The sequence below is a fragment of the Phyllobates terribilis genome, unplaced genomic scaffold (assembly GCF_046119375.1).
Source record: "Phyllobates terribilis strain yellow unplaced genomic scaffold, ASM4611937v1 Scaffold_2__4_contigs__length_985480577, whole genome shotgun sequence".
Taxonomy (NCBI): Eukaryota; Metazoa; Chordata; class Amphibia; order Anura; family Dendrobatidae; genus Phyllobates; species Phyllobates terribilis.
In genome coordinates this window covers 969,200,437-969,220,451 of record NW_027362762.1, presented here as the reverse complement: position 1 = coordinate 969,220,451, position 20,015 = coordinate 969,200,437, and the positions used below count along the sequence as shown (strand labels likewise).

The 20,015-nt window shown below is 44.1% G+C and overlaps 1 protein-coding gene across 9 annotated transcripts in view; it reads left to right on the top strand.

Annotated features, from left to right (window-relative positions):
• STXBP5L (syntaxin binding protein 5L) overlaps window positions 1-20,015 on the top strand; it is a 604,719-nt gene that overhangs the window by 548,236 nt on the left and 36,468 nt on the right. For 5 of the 9 annotated variants that reach the window (XM_073668709.1, XM_073668704.1, XM_073668705.1 and 2 more), the window contains one exon: window positions 11,715-11,765. The exons of the other annotated variants lie outside the window; for them this stretch is intronic. In XM_073668709.1, the coding sequence (XP_073524810.1) occupies window positions 11,715-11,765 (51 nt within the window). The remainder of the gene's footprint in view (window positions 1-11,714; window positions 11,766-20,015) is intronic. 9 annotated transcript variants of the gene reach the window in all.

The following is a 20,015-nucleotide window of genomic DNA, read 5'->3' as shown; positions in this document are numbered from 1 at the left end:
TGGTATGTGTGGCACCCCTCATCCCCAATCCTGGTATGCATGGCCTCCTCATCCCCAATCCTGGTATGTATGGCCCCTTCATCTCCAATCCTGGTACACATGGCTCCCACATCCCCAATCCTGGTATTCGTGGCCCCCTCATCCCCAATCCTGGTATGCATAGCCCCCTCATCCCCAATCATGGTATGCATGGCCTCCTCATCTTCAATCCTGGTATGCATGGCCCCCTCATCCCCTTTCCTGGTATGTATGGCACCCATCATCCCCAATCCTGGTATGCATGGCCCCCTCATCCCCAATCCCGGTATGTATGGCACCCCTCATCCCCAATCCTGGTACACATGGCTCCCTCATCCCCAATCCTGGTATTCATGGCCCCCTCATCCCCAATCCTGGTATGCATAGCCCCCTCATCCCCAATCCTGGTATGCATGGCCCCTTCAGACCAAATCCTGGTATGCATGGCCCCCTCATCCCTAATCCTGGTATTTATGGCCTCCTCATCCCCAATCCTTGTATACATGGCTACCTCATCTCCAATCTTGGTATGCATGGCTACCTCATCTCCAATCTTGGTATGCATGGCTACCTCATCTCCAATCCTGGTATGCATGGCACCCCTCATCCCCAATCCTGGTATGCATGGCCTCCTCATCCCCCTATCCTGGTATGTATGGTACCCTCATCCCCAATCCTGGTATGCATGGCCCCCTCATCCCCAATCCTGGTATGCATGGCCTCCTCATCCCCCAATCCTGGTATATATGGCCCCCTCATCCCCAATCATGGTATGCATGGCCCCCTCATCCCCAATCCTTGTATGCATGGCCCCCACATCTTCAATCCTGGTATGCATGGCCCCCCCATCCCCATTCCTGGTATGTATGGCACCCCTTATCCCCAATCCTGGTATGTATGGCACCCTTCATCCCCAATCCTGGTATGCATGGCCTTCTCATCCCCAACCTGGTATGCATGGCCCCCTCATCCCCAATCCTGGTATGTATGGCACTCTCATCCCCAGTCCTGGTATGCATGGCCCCCTCATCCCCAATCCTGGTATGTATGGCACCCCTCATCCCCAATCCTGGTATGCATGGCCTCCTCATCCCCCAATCCTGGTATGTATGGCTCCCCTCATCCCCAATCCTGGTATGCATGGCCTCCTCATCCCATAATCTTGGTATGTATGGCCCCATCACTGCACTGCACACATAAAAAATAAACATTTATACTCACCTTCCTTCCTCACCTCTGCTCCAGCGCTGCGTCCTGTTCTGCTGCAGCTCATGTCAGCATCCGAGCAGCGCATGACGTCACTGCCATGCGCCCTCAGACACTGATGTGAGCTGCCAGCATATTCACTCCTCTCCACGCCGGGACTATGTGCGTGGAGAAGAGTGAATATGCATTCTCTTTAGTAGCGGGCACTGTCAGCAGGAGCTGCGGATCAGCTCTCCTCTGTGCCTGCTACTAAAGAGAATAAATGGGCGTGGAGAAGAATGAATATTTATTTCTCTTTAGCAGCGGGCACACGTGGTAGCTGCAGCAGTGGCTACTGCCTGTGTATGCTCCTCCGCCGCCGCAACACCCCCCACCACTATCCACCACCGGAATTTCTATATACTTGAGTATATACCCGATCATAAGCCGAGGGGGGCTTTTTGATCACAAAAAATGTGCTGAAAAACTCGGCTTATACTCGAGTATATATGGTATGTTTCAATGTTTGCAGGACCCTTCAAGAAACAGAGGTCATTTAGACCACCCGAAGGCAAATATCGAATCCTGTTAGGTGTTGATCTGCAGTGATTTATTTACCTAGCAGTTTATGCTGCTATTTGTCATGATTTTATTATGCACTTATTTGTTTGGAATAAATTTTAAATAAATTAGTAAAAGTTATATTTTGAATACCCTTTTTGGCTATATTACTTTTGAAATGGTTAAGGGCTATCATTTTCTCTAAGCTAGGCATTTTTTTTCTATATGACTTTTTTTTAGCTTTTTTTTTTCAACATTTTGAAATATTTTTAATATTTTTTTATTAGCGTTCTTCATATGGATTCTGGTACAGTTTTATAGCTTGGGTCTTAACGGATGCAGCGATAACAAGCACCTGTCCTTTTTTATTTACTTTCGTTTTTACATAAAACAGCATTTTATTCCATTATTTTTTTATACTTTATTTTGAATTTTTATTTTGAATTTTTACAATTGTTTTTCCTTTTTTTTACAGTAATATTGTCTTACAATTGACCCCATATAGTATTTCTGGCCCCCATCCTGTAATAATGTCACCCTTCCTGCTTTTCTTCATATACACATTAACAACAAAGAACGATTCTTCTCAACTGTCTTCATTCCCATGGCGAACAGCGTCCTCTTCCTCCTCCACAGCCGGGGCGGTGCATGGCAGTGGTGTCAAGATGGGCACGCTGACGTCAGCTGCTGGTAGCTCGGTGGCTGGCATAGTGCGGTGCATGGAGCCAGTGGCTCTCTGCACCACAGTACATTTCAACTGAATGTATGTCTGACCTCACATTCATCTGAAAACAGCACGGGCCTCTTTCTCCCTGGACCAGGTCACAATCGTCTCAGGATCTCTGATGCATGCAGGCCGTGTGTTTGAGACCCCTGGTGCACATATCATGGGAGATAAGTCTACACACCCCTGTTAACTCCTTTTCCGATATGGACAGTTTCCATTTTGTGTTTCCAGTTTGTCCTCCCCTTTTTCCCAGAGTCATAACTTTTTTTTATTTCTGTCCACTGTGAGAGTCACAGGTATTATATGCGAGGGGAGGTATGTGTCACTCAGGATGCTTTCCTGTGTGGACTAAGACCTACTGAATTTCGGCCAGCATGTTATATGCTGGGGGTTAACTCTTTTAAAGGGTGTGGTTTTATGGGAATGACATAGAGATGGGAGGGAAGTCATTCCCCATACCTCCCCTCAGGGTGTGGCTGAGCAAGCTTTAAATGTTCAGTCCTGTTTTTTTTTTTTTTCTCTGTATTGTGTTTGGAGAGGCAAGGTCTCCAGACTGGACAGTCACAGCTCAGGCAAGAACTGAAGGCTGGACATAACCTGTGTGGGCGAACCGCACACGCACATAGGACTGTGCTATCATTGTTTTGTTGTTTTGCCAGTAAGGCCGTGTTTATTTTTGCTGGAGTTGCAGGGCTTTATGCTATATAATAAAGCCTGCAGAGGAAACCCGGTTCCTGAGTCTACATCCAGAAGCGGCCAAGTGAGTCGACCTACCACACCACATAGACATACGAGGGCTCGTTTATTGCTGGATGAGTTGTACTTTGAATGACACAATTTATTTTACCACACACTGTACTAGAGAAAAAATACAAATGTGGTGAAATTGCGGAAAAAACTCAATTCTGTCATGTTTTTTGGGAATTGTTTTCACGGCATATATTGTGTGGTCAAAATGACCAGGCATCACGATTTTCTTTGTCAGTACTATTGCGATGATACCAAACATTTCCATTTTTTTTATTATTTCTGTGGTGGAAAAAAATCTAAGATTTTTCATAAAGTTTTAATTTTTCGGTCTATGGACCTGTGTGATGACTTATTTTTTGCAGGGCTAGACAGTGTTTTTATAGATACCATTTTGGGATAGATATGACACTTTGATCACTTCTCAGAGCAGTGTAGTGACCAAATTTAGATTTTTTTCAGTTTACGTTTTTTACCAAATAGGTTAAGTAATTTAATATTTTTTATAGATTGTACTTTTATGAACATGGTGATACCACACCTGTGTATATTTTTTATTTTATTAATTTCTTTTTAATAAATTTTTATCTTTGTAACTTTTTTTTAATGTTTGAGAAAAGGGAGTGATTTAAACTTTTAGTTTTTTTTTCAACTTTTTAAAACTTTTTTCTACTGTATTTGTTAGTGCCCTTAAGGGACTTGAGCCTGTTGTCATGTGATCTATGGTTGTATATACAGCAGTACTACAGTATTGCTGTATAAAGCAAAAATCAAGATGTTCTTTGAAGCCCGGCCACAGGCTGTATTCCATGAGAACTCCATGATGACAGGCACTCAATATGGATTCAGGTCTGGGGTCGGGCTGGGCCATTCCAGAACTTTCATCTTCTTCTGATGAAGTCGTTCTTTTGCTGATTTGGAGGTCGCTTAGGGTCATTGTCACTGAAAGGTGATATTCATCTACAGCTGAAGGTTTTGATGTAAAATTAGTTGATAAATCTGTTCATAATTCCCTCTACCTTGATTAAAGCTCCAGTTCCAGCTGACAAAAACAGCCCCAGAGCACAATGCTGCCCCCACTATGCCTCATTGTGGGTATGGTGATCTTTTGTCTTGCCACCCAACCTAACAGGCCAGACATATGAAGAATACGGAAGATTGTGGTCACATGCAGGACACAACCAGGACTGGCCAGGATTTCCTGAAGCTCCTTTAATGTTGTTGTCGCCCTTTTTGCAGCCTCTTAAACCAATTTTCTTCTTGTCTTTTCATCAATATTTTAGGGACGTCCAGTTCTAGCTAATGTCAATTGTGCCAAATATAAGCCACTTCTTGATGACACCTTCACAGTGCCTAATGTCTGGGAAATGTTTTGTACCTTCTCCTGACTGATAACTTTTCACAATGAGATCCTTTGCTGTGTTGTCAGCTGTTTACAGACCCGAAAATGTCTGGAAAATCCTCCTAGAGCAGTGACACTTTCTCTGTGGTTTATCAGAATCGATGTAACATGTAGGAAAAGGTGATTGGCTGTGAACTTTCCCTATTATAAGAGGCTGTTCACACTTATGCAACAATATTAGTATAGTTTGTTATTTTTATTTTCCCCCTAAAATGGTTTTACAGAGATTATGTGCGACGCTAAAGGAGGAAAAATGTTCTGAAATGGTTCTTCCTGGTAGGATTTATTTACATGCCAAACACCCGTGGTTTCATTAGGGGTGTGTAGACTTTTTATATCCACTGTATTTACCACCACTCCCGGTGGTGCCGTCGTCAGTCTATGATAAGGCTTTGGGAATAGTGGAAAGTGCTTGTCAGGGAGGATCACTGAGAACATGAAGTGATGCCGCTGGTCTTTGACATAAGGAGACATGAATTGCAGGTGGCGGCCTCTGTACTGAGCAGCGCAGGACACTTGGGACTTCACCGTCCTGCCTGTCGAGCTGCGATATGACATCTGCAGGTCCAGGACTCTTCAGTCCTTGTTCACAGTACAGAGAGGGTCAGACAGACAGATCAATAGGAGGTAGACGCGTGGGTGTGAGCAGTAATTACTGAGCTTCTGAGTCCTACACGGCGGCGTATTCCTCAGAGATCCGTGACCGGCACAGATGTGAACTGGAGGTCTACCAGCGGAGGCAGATAGTCTCTACAGAGCGTTATAGGAGTCTCCGTGGTATTATAAGAGTTAGAGAGAGGCATATATACTATATGAGGGTGTCCTAGCATCTAATATCTGTCTACGTGCAGATACCGGGACGGGCGATCACCTTTAGTTGCATATTTGCGGTTTCCTCACTTTCCTACTCTCCCATTTTGATCATGTATTAGTCACACTGGTAAATGCTAGGTCTGAATGGAAACGTGGATATGCTGCCTTCTCTATCATTGAATTACACACCTTTTCTATGATTTGGCCTCCATATTGTGTATCCAGCAAAGGTTACAAAGTAATCAGGGTTTTTAAAAGTTTTAGTGACTTCATGACTCCTTATCCCCCTACACCTAATTGGAGAGCTAGGCAAACCTGAAAGTCAACCAAATGCTTTATAGCAAACGTATGTGCTATCCTTACAGCGTACTTGTGCTTTTAGGTGACTTTTCAGAATAAGCTGTCGTGTGTGCACATGAGGAATATTTCTCACCATTATATAACTTATGTGCACCATTTTCACCTCTTTCCCCCTCTGCCAGCTCAGTCTGTAATTTTCACTTGTAACTAAGTACTGAATGGAGACTAGATGCATATATACACAGTACATAAGGACATGGCGGATTGCTGTTGTCCTGTCTATATGTGGTTCTTGATCAGAAGCAGCAGCAGCATGGAGGATATTATACAACAGTACTCAGCAGTGTAGCTGTGAATCCAGCACTGGGGTAAATTAAACACCTACAAGAAGTAGCAGTTTGTAGGACATTGTACAGCAGTAATGAACAGTGTAACTGTGACTCCAGCACTGGGGTAAATTAAACACCTACAAGAAGTAGCAGTTTGTAGGACATTGTGCAGCAGTAATGAACAGTGTATATGTGACTCCAGCACTGGAGGTGAGGTAACCACCAAAAAGAAGCAGCGGTTTGTAGGACATTGTACAGCAGTAATGAACAGTGTAACTGTGACTCCAGCACTGGAGGTGAGGTAACCACCAACAAGAAGCAGCGGTTTGTAGGACATTGTACAGCAGTAATGAACAGTGTAACTGTGACTCCAGCACTGGAGGTGAGGTAACCACCAACAAGAAGCAGCAGTTTGTAGGACATTGTACAGCAGTAATGAACAGTGTAACTGTGACTCCAGCACTGGAGGTGAGGTAACCACCAACAAGAAGCAGCGGTTTGTAGGACATTGTACAGCAGTAATGAACAGTGTATATGTGACTCCAGCACTGGAGGTGAGGTAACCACCTACAAGAAGTAGCAGTTTGTAGGACATTGTACAGCAGTAATGAACAGTGTAACTGTGAATCCAGCACTGGAGGTGAGGTAACCACCAACAAGAAGCAGCGGTTTGTAGGACATTGTACAGCAGTAATGAACAGTGTATATGTGACTCCAGCACTGGAGGTGAGGTAACCACCAACAAGAAGCAGCAGTTTGTAGGACATTGTACAGCAGTAATGAACAGTGTATATGTGACTCCAGCACTGGAGGTGAGGTAACCACCAACAAGAAGCAGCGGTTTGTAGGACATTGTACATAATTACTGAGCAGTGTAGCTGTGAATCCAGCACTGGGGTAAATTAAACACCTACAAGAAGCAGCAGTTTGTAGGACATTGTACAGCAGTAATGAACAGTGTATATGTGACTCCAGCACTGGAGGTGAGGTAACCACCAACAAGAAGTAGCAGTTTGTAGGACATTGTACAGCAGTAATGAACAGTGTATATGTGACTCCAGCACTGGAGGTGAGGTAACCACCAACAAGAAGCAGCAGTTTGTAGGACATTTTACAGCAGTAATGAACAGTGTAACTGTGACTCCAGCACTGGAGGTGAGGTAACCACCAACAAGAAGCAGCAGTTTGTAGGACATTTTACATAATTACTGAGCAGTGTAGCTGTGAATTCAACAATGGGGTGAGTTAAAAAATAACTTACTAAAAAGCATCAGCCCCATTTTTCAGCATCTCTCTGTCACTCATTTCCTCCCTCCCTTCTCCATGGACTTCAATAGACATCTATAATCTGATTCCTCAGTGAGATGGCTTGTTTTGACTACAGATTTGAGCAGTTTTTCAGAGAGAATACTGATTTCAGGAGGCAGGGTGGAGGAGGAGGAGAAGTAGCTCATAAGTGGAGGAAGAAACAGTTGTAATTTGAAAAGAGAAAATTCTATAAGGAAAGGAAATTATTCTAATATATATTAACTATAATAATAGATCCATAAGGCCCCACTAGAGACCCGGCGTTTCACTAACAGGTACTAAAAATTCTCTTTATATAAATATATATATTAACAGATTATTGGTGAATGGATTAAAAGGAATAAAGTGAGATTACAATTATCGGCGTGTTTATTCCTGATTAAATGATTATATGTTTATTGTGTAATTGTATTTCTATAGCATCATTATTTCCATGACTACATGACTATATAGGAGCGGAGGTCCGGATCAAACTGCAAAATGGCACTAAACAATTGCTGCAACATAAATGTCATCCTGACATGTTTCGCCACAGAGCAGCGTTCTCAGGGGATCCAAACACAATGTCCAGCTCCCCAGCCCAAGTGCTGCCTGTGTTTTATGCAGATTGACCGATCACCCGACACTGAACATCACCCTCTGGGTAGGTGTAAATGGGAATCCTGCTTAGGGAAAGAGATCCCAATGCATCTAGTATACAGCAGCCAGAGCGTCAATATAAAATCGTTATGTTTTGGTCCCGTACTCCAGAATCACATCCTTCTTGGAGGAATTTTTCTCGAAATCTTTATGGGGTCGGATTTGTAAGATGCTTAGTCAGGTGTTTCCCCATCAAATTCCTTTTGATCCCTTTACTCGTGTTATCTGTGACTATCACTGTAATGAATAGGAGAAGCTTTGTCATTTATTGATTTATCTGTACGTGAAAATCACTGAGGAATCTGATGGTAAAACTGACCAGCTTTAATTAGCTTTAATTAACAGAGTTGGATTGAGTTTCAGTTTGCAATCTTCATTCCTTCATTCAGTTTTAAACCCCCTGATATGCCGTTCACAGCCTGATTGAAGTCTGTGTAAGACTTTTTTTTGTGGGAATGTCTCTCTCAGTAATAAAGGCTGGATGTGAGCTGTGTGTATATCCAGGGTGTTGCTGTCTTCACTTGCTTTTATGTATCAGAACAGCTCTAATACTGCACTTATCTCCTCTCCATGTGCTTTCTTCTCTATCTACAGCCTGTTTTCTCTGCACTCCCTGACACTGTAAATACTCTCCCCTCTCTCCACTGCAGCTCTGTTTACAGCCCCCTCCTGCTATTTCTAACACACAAAGGAGGGAGGGGAGAACGGTGAGGAGCGGGACAGGTTTGCACCTTACTTGCAGATCCCTCGGCTAGACAATAGACTTGCAGACATCTGCAGCAGCAAAATGGGAGAACATTCTGAAGGATTTCATTGTGGTGCTCGGAGCAAATTGCTTCCTGGTTTTCTGCGTCACTACTATAGGGCTTTTAGAAAGGGGGTCCCAAGCTAAGGTTGTTAATGCTTCCCTTCTTCATGGGCCGTCTGAACCATTGGACACCACAGGAATAAAGTTGGAAACCTCTGGAGCTTCATTTAGTGAGAGGTGGTGCCGAGGCATGCTGGTGGTTGTAGTGTTGACATGTTTTTTCGCTATGGAGCCATGTAACATTATTAGACCTGCGTAGGACAGCAGAAGGCAGCAAGGCTTCTGTCACCGGCATCCATCCATCCAGCGTTATTAGTCAGGGCCATGTCTGCGGAGCCAGAATGGGGAAACTTCTGTACAACACTGGAAACCCCGCAGGTAGGTGGAGATGGCTCCGGGTGCCGGATCACAGAGCCCTGGACCAGACGAGATGATGGGGGTGTTCTGCCATCGCTTGTGGAGCATCCATATCACCGCCCGGGGTCACTGCCTGAACATCGTTAATCATCCCTGATGAAGTGTTTGGCCTTTCAGCAGCACATTAATGGGAAGAGCAATTTTCAGTCATAATTAATATTATTACCCCGACCATCTCACCGGGCACCGACTCTCAAGTGCTGACCATTAGTTTCCATTTTCATGGTTTCGGCCACTTGTAGGTCAGCTAACGAGCTCCCGGTGTCACTAATGCAAGCACAGCGCACTGCGACTAATGAAGAGCGCTCCATCCATCCCGGAGTCGTCATTAGGGCAATTAAAATGTATTTTCTCCGATTGATTTACTTTCCAAAATCTGAAGTCCCCAGAAACGTATCTGGTTAATTGAAGGCAGAGTTATATCATATCTGTAAAAAAAGGTTGACGAGAGCGATGGCTGGAGCAGATATGTGGGAGGCAGCGTGGAACGGCTCGGGAAATGTAACGGGCGCAGAAGGTCGGGCGGTAAATGCTAAATGACAGATGAAAGGAAATGTCGGCAAACCGCTAAGGTAGATAATCTGAGAGAGGAGCAGAGCATGCAGAGGAGCGGATAGTCCGTGTTACCGGCAGATAAGACCTATCTTATCCTGGAGCCACGTTATCTACACTGCAGGAGGAGAAGGAACCCTCCACTCATTATACCCCCCCCCCCCCCCCCCCGACTGATAAAGGAAACCAACCAAATCCCCACAAATCCCAGCTAGAAATACTCAACGTGAACCTTCACCACCCAACCCAAAATGCGTGGGCAGAGAAGGTGATGTGTATCTAATGAACATGTTCTCTGCTCTAAAACATGACTGATACGTGAAGAAGAGGGGTCCTACATAGTCACTTCCCACCAGACACCCACCCTCCATAGCTCATCAAACCCTTTCCCTGGGGGTCCTACATAGTCACTTCACACCAGACACCCACCCTCCATAGCTCATCAAACCCTTTCCCTGGGGGTCCTACAGAGTCACTTCCCACCAGACGCCCACCCTCCATAGCTCATCAAACCCTTTCCCTGGGGGTTCTACATAGTCACTTCCCACCAGACGCCCACCCTCCATAGCTCATCAAACCCTTTCCCTGGGGGTCCTACAGAGTCACTTCCCACCAGACGCCCACCCTCCATAGCTCATCAAACCCTTTCCCTGGGGGTTCTACATAGTCACTTCCCACCAGACACCCACCCTCCATAGCTCATCAAACCCTTTCCCTGGGGGTCCTACAGAGTCACTTCCCACCAGACGCCCACCCTCCATAGCTCATCAAACCCTTTCCCTGGGGGTTCTACATAGTCACTTCCCACCAGACACCCACCCTCCATAGCTCATCAAACCCTTTCCCTGGGGGTCCTACAGAGTCACTTCCCACCAGACGCCCACCCTCCATAGCTCATCAAACCCTTTCCCTGGGGGTTCTACATAGTCACTTCCCACCAGACACCCACCCTCCATAGCTCGTCAAACCCTTTCCCTGGGGGTCCTACATAGTCACTTCCCACCAGACATCCACCCTCCATAGCTCATCAAACCCTTTCCCTGGGGGTCCTACATAGTCACTTCCCACCAGACACCCACCCTCCATAGCTCATCCTGGCCTGGTCCTGCTTCTCCGCCCAACATAATATCACAAAGGGAGGATGATTCCAAGCTTCTTCCACAGGTGCCCAGTGGTTGTCCACACTTATCTGCAAATTGTGATGGCGTCTTTGTTGTAAGCGTGTTCACACCTGTAGGATGCTTTGTATAGATCTGTCTTTTCTTATCTTTTTTTTTTTGGCTTGACAAATTCTGAGATTACCATCTTTGGGGGAAAAAAAATTGGGCGATACTCTGTCGGGAGGTGTCTATACTACATATGTCCATGTGTGGCCAATCAGTGATTGACAGGTGGATTACAGTCAGTCCAGGGTTTTATTAACATGTGAAAGAGTGAGAAACAAGATTGGAGAAGGTAAGGGTTGTCTGTATATTGTATAGGAATACTATATAGCCCATGAGAACATTGAAGAGGGCCTCCTGGACCTGGTTCACACCCACAAACCTACTTATCCTCCTTTCAAGCATGGGAAACTCATTCACTCCCGGACCTCCCATGCCTTGTAGATGACATGGCCATTGTTGACCTTGGGCCAGATCCTCAGAGAGCGGAGCCCTGTGCTGGTCCGTACCACCCAAGGAATGAGCAGTGACCCCCCTCACCATAAACTCAACATACTCACCTTGTAATCCAACTACTGGGTGGGTGACCATCCAATGTCTTCTGCCTATCGGAGGCCATCGTGGTTCTGTTTCCCCTCTGTGTGTCATGCCGCCCCTGCCTGCATGTGTCGTCATTCTTTATTTGTCCTTCTACGCTTTGCTTTGGCATTTAATAATGACCTTTCTCCTTTTTCTGTTGTTTCAGTTAAAGGATCAAGAAAGTTAAGTCTGCCAACAGATCTTAAGACTGATCTTGGTACGGTAGGCGAAAGCCAACAATTTTTTAAAGCTTCCTCACTATCATTTGGCAATCCAACCAAACCCATGAGATCTCCAGGTCTTCCTTCCAGCTTGGCTTGGCGGAGGCTTCCCTATCCATGCAGTCCTCCTGTTGGCAGTTTCCTCAGCATTTCCGCTTGTGTATAACACTCATTTTCCTGTGCCTGCATTGTGTAATTCATTTCTGAGCAGACACACATTGGGAGAAACCAGGAAGATGCCCCCATATTCATTACCATCACCGACTAACCCTAACATGATGCCATATTGCAGATCTCATAGTGGTGCTGTACTTACACCGTATATAAGTATATACAGGATCTACTGCACGATGAATGTTTGGTTTCATTCTGTTTGATCTGTAAGGATGATGGACACTTGTCGTTAACATGAATGCATGCTCCAAACTGCACCGCATTAACCAGAGGTTCTCATTAGTTGCTTTAGGCTTCATCAGCTTCACATTACAACCCATGTAGCTATCCAGATATTAACGACGTACATGGAAAGATGACTTGTCCTCTGTCTGTGCACAGTGACTGCACCAGCAGAATAGTGAGTGCAGCTCTGGGGTATAATACAGGATGTAACTCAGGATCAGTAATGTAATGTATGTACACAGTGACTGCACCAGCAGAATAGTGAGTGCAGCTCTGGAGTATAATACAGGAGGTAACTCAGGATCAGTAATGTAATGTATGTACACAGTGACTGCACCAGCAGAATAGTGAGTGCAGCTCTGGAGTATAATACAGGAGGTAACTCAGAATCAGTAATGTAATGTATGTACACAGTGACTGCACCAGCAGAATAGTGAGTGCAGCTCTGGGGTATAATACAGGATGTAACTCAGGATCAGTAATGTAATGTATGTACACAGTGACTCCACCAGCAGAATAGTGAGTGCAGCTCTGGAGTATAATACAGGATGTAACTCAGGATCAGTAATGTAATGTATGTACACAGTGACTCCACCAGCAGAATAGTGAGTGCAGCTCTGGAGTATAATACAGGATGTAACTCAGGATCAGTAATGTAATGTATGTACACAGTGACTGCACCAGCAGAATAGTGAGTGCAGCTCTGGAGTATAATACAGGATGTAACACAGGATCAGTAATGTAATGTATGTACACAGTGACTCCACCAGCAGAATAGTGAGTGCAGCTCTGGAGTATAATACAGGATGTAACTCAGGATCAGTAATGTAATGTATGTACACAGTGACTCCACCAGCAGAATAGTGAGTGCAGCTCTGGAGTATAATACAGGATGTAACTAAGGATCAGTAATGTAATGTATGTACACAGTGACTGCACCAGCAGAATAGTGAGTGCAGCTCTGGAGTATAATACAGGATGTAACTCAGGATCAGTAATGTAATGTATGTACACAGAGACTGCACCAGCAGAATAGTGAGTGCAGTTCTGGAGTATAATACAGGATGTAACTAAGGATCAGTAATGTAATGTATGAACACAGTGACTGCACCAGCAGAATAGTGAGTGCAGCTCTGGAGTATAATACAGGATGTAACTAAGGATCAGTAATGTAATGTATGTACACAGTGACTCCACCAGCAGAATAGTGAGTGCAGCTCTGGGGTATAATACAGGAGGTAACTCAGGATCAGTAATGTAATGTATGTACACTGTGACTGCACCAGCAGAATAGTGAGTGCAGCTCTGGAGTATAATACAGAGTATAATACAAACTGGAGCAAGTTCAGAGAAGAGCGACCAGAATGGTGACTGGTCTGCAAACCATGTCCTATGAGGAACGGTTGCAGGATTTGGGAATGTTTAGCTTGCAAAAAAGAAGACTGAGAGGAGACTTAATAGCTGTCTACAAATATGTCAAGGGCTGTCACATTGTAGAAGGATCATCTTTATTCTCATTTGCACAAGGAAAGACTAGAAGCAATGGGATGAAACTAAATGGGAGGAGACACAGATTAGATATTAGAAAAAACTTTTTGACAGTTAGGGTGATTAATGAGTGGAACAGGCTGCCACGAGAGGTGGTGAGTTCCCCTTCAATGGACGTCTTCAAACAGAGGCTGGACAGACATCTGTCTGAGATGATCTAGTGAATCCTGCTTTGAGCAGGGGGTTGGACCAGATGACCCAGGAGGTCCCTTCCAACTCTACCATTCTATGATTCTACAGGAGGTAACTCAGGATCAGTAATGTAATGTATGTACACAGTGACAGCACCAGCAGAATAGTGAGTGCAGCTCTGGAGGATAATACAGGATGTAACTCAGGATCAGTAATGTAATGTATGTACACAGTGACAGCACCAGCAGAATAGTGAGTGCAGCTCTGGGGTATAATACAGGATGTAACTCAGGATCAGTAATGTAATGTATGTACACAGTGACTACACAAGCAGAATAGTGAGTGCAGCTCTGGGGTATAATACAGGATGTAACTCAGGATCAGTAATGTAATGTATGTACACAGTGACTACACCAGCAGAATAGTGAGTGCAGCTCTGGGGTATAATACAGGAGGTAACTCCGGATCAGTAATGTAATGTATGTACACAGTGACTGCACCAGCAGAATAGTGAGTGCAGCTCTGGAGTATAATACAGGATGTAACTCAGGATCAGTAATGTAATGTATGTACACAGTGACTGTACCAGCAGAATAGTGAGTGCAGCTCTGGAGTATAATACAGGATGTAACCAAGGATCAGTAATGTAATGTATGTACACAGTGACTGCACCAGCAGAATAGTGAGTGCAGCTCTGGAGTATAATATAGGAGGTAACTCAGGATCAGTAATGTAATGTATGTACACAGTGACTCCACCAGCAGAATAGTGAGTGCAGCTCTGGGGTATAATACAGGAGGTAACGCAGGATCAGTAATGTAATGTATGTACACTGTGACTACACCAGCAGAATAGTGAGTGCAGCTCTGGGGTATAATACAGGATGTAACTCAGGATCAGTAATGTAATGTATGTACACAGTGACTACACCAGCAGAATAGTGAGTGCAGCTCTGGAGTATAATACAGGATGTAACTCAGGATCAGTAATGTAATGTATGTACACAGTGACTACACCAGCAGAATAGTGAGTGCAGCTCTGGAGTATAATACAGGATGTAACTCAGGATCAGTAATGTAATGTATGTACACTGTGACTACACCAGCAGAATAGTGAGTGCAGCTCTGGGGTATAATACAGGATGTAACTCAGGATCAGTAATGTAATGTATGTACACAGTGACTACACCAGCAGAATAGTGAGTGCAGCTCTGGGGTATAATACAGGATGTAACTCAGGATCAGTAATGTAATGTATGTACACAGTGACTGCACCAGCAGAATAGTGAGTGCAGCTCTGAGGTATAATACAGGAGGTAACTCAGGATCAGTAATGTAATGTATGTACACAGTGACTGCACCAGCAGAATAGTGAGTGCAGCTCTGGAGTATAATACAGGATGTAACCCAGGATCAGTAATGTAATGTATGTACACAGTGACTGCACCAGCAGAATAGTGAGTGCAGCTCTGGAGTATAATATAGGAGGTAACTCAGGATCAGTAATGTAATGTATGTACACAGTGACTCCACCAGCAGAATAGTGAGTGCAGCTCTGGGGTATAATACAGGAGGTAACGCAGGATCAGTAATGTAATGTATGTACACTGTGACTACACCAGCAGAATAGTGAGTGCAGCTCTTGGGTATAATACGGGATGTAACTCAGGATCAGTAATGTAATGTATGTACACAGTGACTACACCAGCAGAATAGTGAGTGCAGCTCTGGGGTATAATACAGGAGGTAACTCAGGATCAGTAATGTAATGTATGTACACAGTGACTGCACCAGCAGAATAGTGAGTGCAGCTCTGGAGTATAATACAGGATGTAACCCAGGATCAGTAATGTAATGTATGTACACAGTGACTACACCAGCAGAATAGTGAGTGCAGCTCTGGAGTATAATATAGGAGGTAACTGAGGATCAGTAATGTAATGTATGTACACAGTGACTACACCAGCAGAATAGTGAGTGCAGCTCTGGAGTATAATACAGGATGTAACTCAGGATCAGTAATGTAATGTATGTACACAGTGACTACACCAGCAGAATAGTGAGTGCAGCTCTGGAGTATAATACAGGAGATAACTCAGGATCAGTAATGTAATGTATGTACACAGTGACTGCACCAGCAGAATAGTGAGTGCAGCTCTGGGGTATAATACAGGAGGTAACTCAGGATCAGTAATGTAATGTATGTACACAGTGACTGCACCAGCAGAATAGTGAGTGCAGCTCTGGAGTATAATACAGGATGTAACTCAGGATCAGTAATGTAATGTATGTACACAGTAACTGCACCAGAAGAATAGTGAGTGCAGCTCTGGAGTATAATACAGGATGTAACTCAGGATCAGTAATGTAATGTATGTACACAGTGACTGCACCAGCAGAATAGTGAGTGCAGCTCTTGAGTATAATACAGGATGTAACTCAGGATCAGTATAGGATCAGTAATGTATGTACACAGTGACTGCACCAGCAGAATAGTGAGTGCAGCTCTGGAGTATAATACAGGATGTAACTCAGGATCAGTAATGTAATGTATGTACACAGTGACTGCTCCAGCAGAATAGTGAGTGCAGCTCTGGAGTATAATACAGGAGGTAACTCAGGATCAGTAATGTAATGTATGTACACAGTGACTGCACCAGCAGAATAGTGAGCGCAGCTCTGGAGTATAATACAGGATGTAACTCAGGATCAGTAATGTAATGTATGTACACAGTGACTGCACCAGCAGAATAGTGAGTGCAGCTCTTGAGTATAATACAGGATGTAACTCAGGATCAGTATAGGATCAGTAATGTATGTACACAGTGACTGCACAAGCAGAATAGTGAGTGCAGCTCTGGAGTATAATACAGGATGTAACTCAGGATCAGTAATGTAATGTATGTACACAGTGACTGCTCCAGCAGAATAGTGAGTGCAGCTCTGGAGTATAATACAGGAGGTAACTCAGGATCAGTAATGTAATGTATGTACACAGTGACTGCACCAGCAGAATAGTGAGCGCAGCTCTGGAGTATAATACAGGATGTAACGCAGGATCAGTAATGTAATGTATGTACACAGTGACTGCACCAGCAGAATAGTGAGCGCAGCTCTGGAATATAATACAGGATGTAACTCAGGATCAGTAATGTAATGTATGTACACAGTGACTGCACCAGCAGAATAGTGAGTGCAGCTCTGGAGTATAATACAGGATGTAACTCAGGATCAGTAATGTAATGTATGTACACAGTGACTGCACCAGCAGAATAGTGAGTGCAGCTCTGGGGTATAATACAGGATGTAACTCAGGATCAGTAAAGTAATGTATGTACACAGTGACTGCACCAGCAGAATAGTGAGTGCAGCTCTGGAGTATAATACAGGATGTAACTCAGGATCAGTAATGTAATGTATGTACACAGTGACTGCACCAGCAGAATAGTGAGTGCAGCTCTGGAGTATAATACAGGAGGTAACTCAGGATCAGTAATGTAATGTATGTACACAGTGACTGCACCAGCAGAATAGTGAGTGCAGCTCTGGAGTATAATGCAGGATGTAACTCAGGATCAGTAATGTAATGTATGTACACAGTGACTGCACCAGCAGAATAGTGAGCGCAGCTCTGGAGTATAATACAGGATGTAACGCAGGATCAGTAATGTAATGTATGTACACAGTGACTGCACCAGCAGAATAGTGAGCGCAGCTCTGGAGTATAATACAGGATGTAACTCAGGATCAGTAATGTAATGTATGTACACAGTGACTGCACCAGCAGAATAGTGAGCGCAGCTCTGGAGTATAATACAGGATGTAACTCAGGATCAGTAATGTAATGTATGTACACAGTGACTGCACCAGCAGAATAGTGAGCGCAGCTCTGGAGTATAATACAGGATGTAACTCAGGATCAGTAATGTAATGTATGTACACAGTGACTGCACCAGCAGAATAGTGAGTGCAGCTCTGGAGTATAATACAGGATGTAACTCAGGATCAGTAATGTAATGTATGTACACAGTGACTGCTCCAGCAGAATAGTGAGTGCAGCTCTGGAGTATAATACAGGAGGTAACTCAGGATCAGTAATGTAATGTATGTACACAGTGACTGCACCAGCAGAATAGTGAGTGCAGCTCTGGAGTATAATACAGGATGTAACTCAGGATCAGTACAGGATAAGTAATGTAATGCATGTACCCAAGTGACTGCACCAGCAGAATAGTGAGTGCAGCTCTGGAGTATAATACAGGATGTAACGCTGGGTCAGTAATGTAATGTATGTACACAGTGACTGCACCAGCAGAATAGTGAGTGCAGCTCTGGGGTATAATACAGGATGTAACTCAGGATTAGTAATGTAATGTATGTACACAGTGACTGCACCAGCAGAATAGTGAGTGCAGCTCTGGAGTATAATACAGGATGTAACACAAGATTAGTAATGTAATGTATGTACACAGTGACTGCACCAGCAGAATAGTAAATGCAGCTCTGGAGTATAATACAGGATGTAACTCAGGATCAGCAATGTAATGTATGTACACAGTGACTGCACCAGCAGAATAGTGAGTGCTGCTCTGGAGTATAATACAGGATGTAACTCAGGATCAGTAATGTAATGTATGTACACAGTGACTGCACCAGCAGAATAGTGAGTGCAGCTCTGGAGTATAATGCAGGATGTAACTCAGGATCAGTAATGTAATGTATGTACACAGTGACTGCACCAGCAGAATAGTGAGTGCAGCTCTGGAGTATAATACAGGATGTAACTCAGGATCAGTAATGTAATGTATGTACACAGTGACTGCACCAGCAGAATAGTGAGTGCTGCTCTGGAGTATAATACAGGATGTAACTCAGGATCAGTAATGTAATGTATGTACACAGTGACTGCACCAGCAGAATAGTGAGTGCAGCTCTGGAGTATAATGCAGGATGTAACTCAGGATCAGTAATGTAATGTATGTACACAGTGACTGCACCAGCAGAATAGTGAGTGCAGCTCTGGAGTATAATACAGGATGTAACTCAGGATCAGTAATGTAATGTATGTACACAGTGACTGCACCAGAAGAATAGTGAGTGCAGCTCTGGAGTATAATACAGGATGTAACTCAGGATCAGTAATGTAATGTATGTACACAGTGACTGCACCAGCAGAATAGTGAGTGCAGCTCTTGAGTATAATACAGGATGTAACTCAGGATCAGTACAGGATCAGTAATGTATGTACACAGTGACTGCACCAGCAGAATAGTGAGTGCAGCTCTGGAGTATAATACAGGGGGTAACTCAGGATCAGTAATGTAATGTATGTACACAGTGACTGCACCAGCAGAATAGTGAGTGCAGCTCTGGGGTACAATACAGGATGTAACTCAGCATCTGTAATTAATGTATGTACACAGTGACTGCACCAGCAGAATAGTGAGTGCAGCTCTGGGGTATAATACAGGATGTAACTCAGGATCAGTAACGTAATGTATGTACACAGTGACTGCACCAGCAGAATAGTGAGTGCAGCTCTGGAGTATAATACAGGATGTAACTCAGGATCAGTAATGTAATGTATGTACACAGTGACTGCACCAGCAGAATAGTGAGTGCAGCTCTGGAGTATAATACAGGAGGTAACTCAGGATCAGTAATGTAATGTATGTACACAGTGACTGCACCAGCAGAATAGTGAGTGCAGCTCTGGAGTATAATACAGGATGTAACTCAGGATCAGTAATGTAATGTATGTACACAGTGACTGCACCAGCAGAATAGTGAGTGCAGCTCTGGGGTATAATACAGGATGTAACTCAGGATCAGTAAAGTAATGTATGTACACAGTGACTGCACCAGCAGAATAGTGAGTGCAGCTCTGGAGTATAATACAGGATGTAACTCAGGATCAGTAATGTAATGTATGTACACAGTGACTGCACCAGCAGAATAGTGAGTGCAGCTCTGGAGTATAATACAGGAGGTAACTCAGGATCAGTAATGTAATGTATGTACACAGTGACTGCACCAGCAGAATAGTGAGTGCAGCTCTGGAGTATAATACAGGATGTAACTCAGGATCAGTAATGTAATGTATGTACACAGTGACTGCACCAGCAGAATAGTGAGCGCAGCTCTGGAGTATAATACAGGATGTAACGC